Source organism: Phytophthora parasitica (assembly GCF_000247585.1).
Source record: "Phytophthora parasitica INRA-310 unplaced genomic scaffold supercont2.152, whole genome shotgun sequence".
NCBI lineage: Eukaryota > Oomycota > Peronosporomycetes > Peronosporales > Peronosporaceae > Phytophthora > Phytophthora nicotianae.
This window is the reverse complement of record NW_008649138.1, coordinates 12,967-14,162: the sequence shown is the minus strand read 5'-3', so window position 1 is coordinate 14,162 and position 1,196 is coordinate 12,967. Positions and strand designations below refer to the sequence as shown.

Below are 1,196 nucleotides of genomic sequence, written 5' to 3'. Positions count from 1 at the left end.
ACACATATTTAGCCGTCCTCGCACTTGTCACGGTCCAAACGTGTGTGAAACTTGGATGCGTTAAAATGAACCCGTATTCATTAACCCCCTGTGTCTGTTAATCTTTGTCAGCCAAAATGTTAGGCTAAACTTCAAGCCGGTGAAGCCAAGAGCACAAACCTAAACGCGTAGTAACAAGCGGAAGGCTGCTCGCTGCTGGTCGTCCAGCTCACTCCACGCCTTGACATTGCTGGGAAGTTCACCGCACATACTTCTATTAAGCTGTACTCGAGCTCCATTCACTACTTGGGTTAAACCATCTACTATTGCAACCTCACATTCATTTTTCCATACTATTCATTGCAGATATCCATCGTACGATTTCTGGTTCTCGAGGCAAAGGAGAAAGAGGCGGGGTGCTGTTCATGTTGGTAACGTAAGCTACATTCTTGACTGCACATAGGGTGATGCTGTTGGCGCTTTCGCGTTATTGGCAGCTGTCTCTGTTAACGTCGCTTGCTCTGGTAACGTCGCCGACTGTGTTAACGTCGCAGAGTACAGTCGATGGTTGCGTTGGCGGGCAAATGTACTCCTCCTCCTTCTCCTCCTCATACTGCCTCTTCTCCATTTCTTCCATTAGCTGTACGGTATCGTAATAATTCGTAATGTCCACATCATTGCCTTCGTCCGTGTCACTAGGGTCGCTGGCTTTGTCTGTATTCTTCACGGCATCAGCCACGAAACCCTCCCACTTTTCAAGCACTTTGTAGAAGCCAGTACCCTGTAGATGGTTCAACAAGGGTTTAAACACACTCTTTGTCATGGTGTACCTCTACTCAGATGACAGAACGACAACATTTCCACTTTCTCGGCGACGAAAAAGTACGTAAGCGACACGAGCCCTAGAACCTAAATCGATCTTCGTATGGTTAACGTTGCTAGTAGAAGATAACGTTGCTTCGGACATAGCTCTCCATCTTGCGGAGTTTTTTTTTAACTTGATGGTGCTCGTCACTGTATTGGTTGACGACGCACCTTTCTCAAGTTGACGGAACAGTTTCGTGGCCTCGGCCATGCTCCACCGATACGAAATCGTCACAATGGGCAACTCCTCAAAACCATGCCCGTACCGACAAACATACATCAAATGCTGACACGGCAACATCAGACTTGTCCAGAACGGACACGTGCACGTCCACTCGATATCATTGCATGGG

The 1,196-nt window shown here is 47.6% G+C and overlaps 1 protein-coding gene across 1 annotated transcript; it reads right to left on the bottom strand.

The window, feature by feature from the left end:
- Nucleotides 1–466: 466 nt before the first annotated feature.
- On the bottom strand, nucleotides 467–802 carry PPTG_19682 (hypothetical protein; the record flags this gene model as incomplete). Its single annotated transcript, XM_008918174.1, has 1 exon — nucleotides 467–802. One exon carries the CDS (start codon nucleotides 800–802, stop codon nucleotides 467–469), a length of 336 nt encoding a protein of 111 aa, XP_008916422.1.
- Nucleotides 803–1,196: the final 394 nt, after the last annotated feature.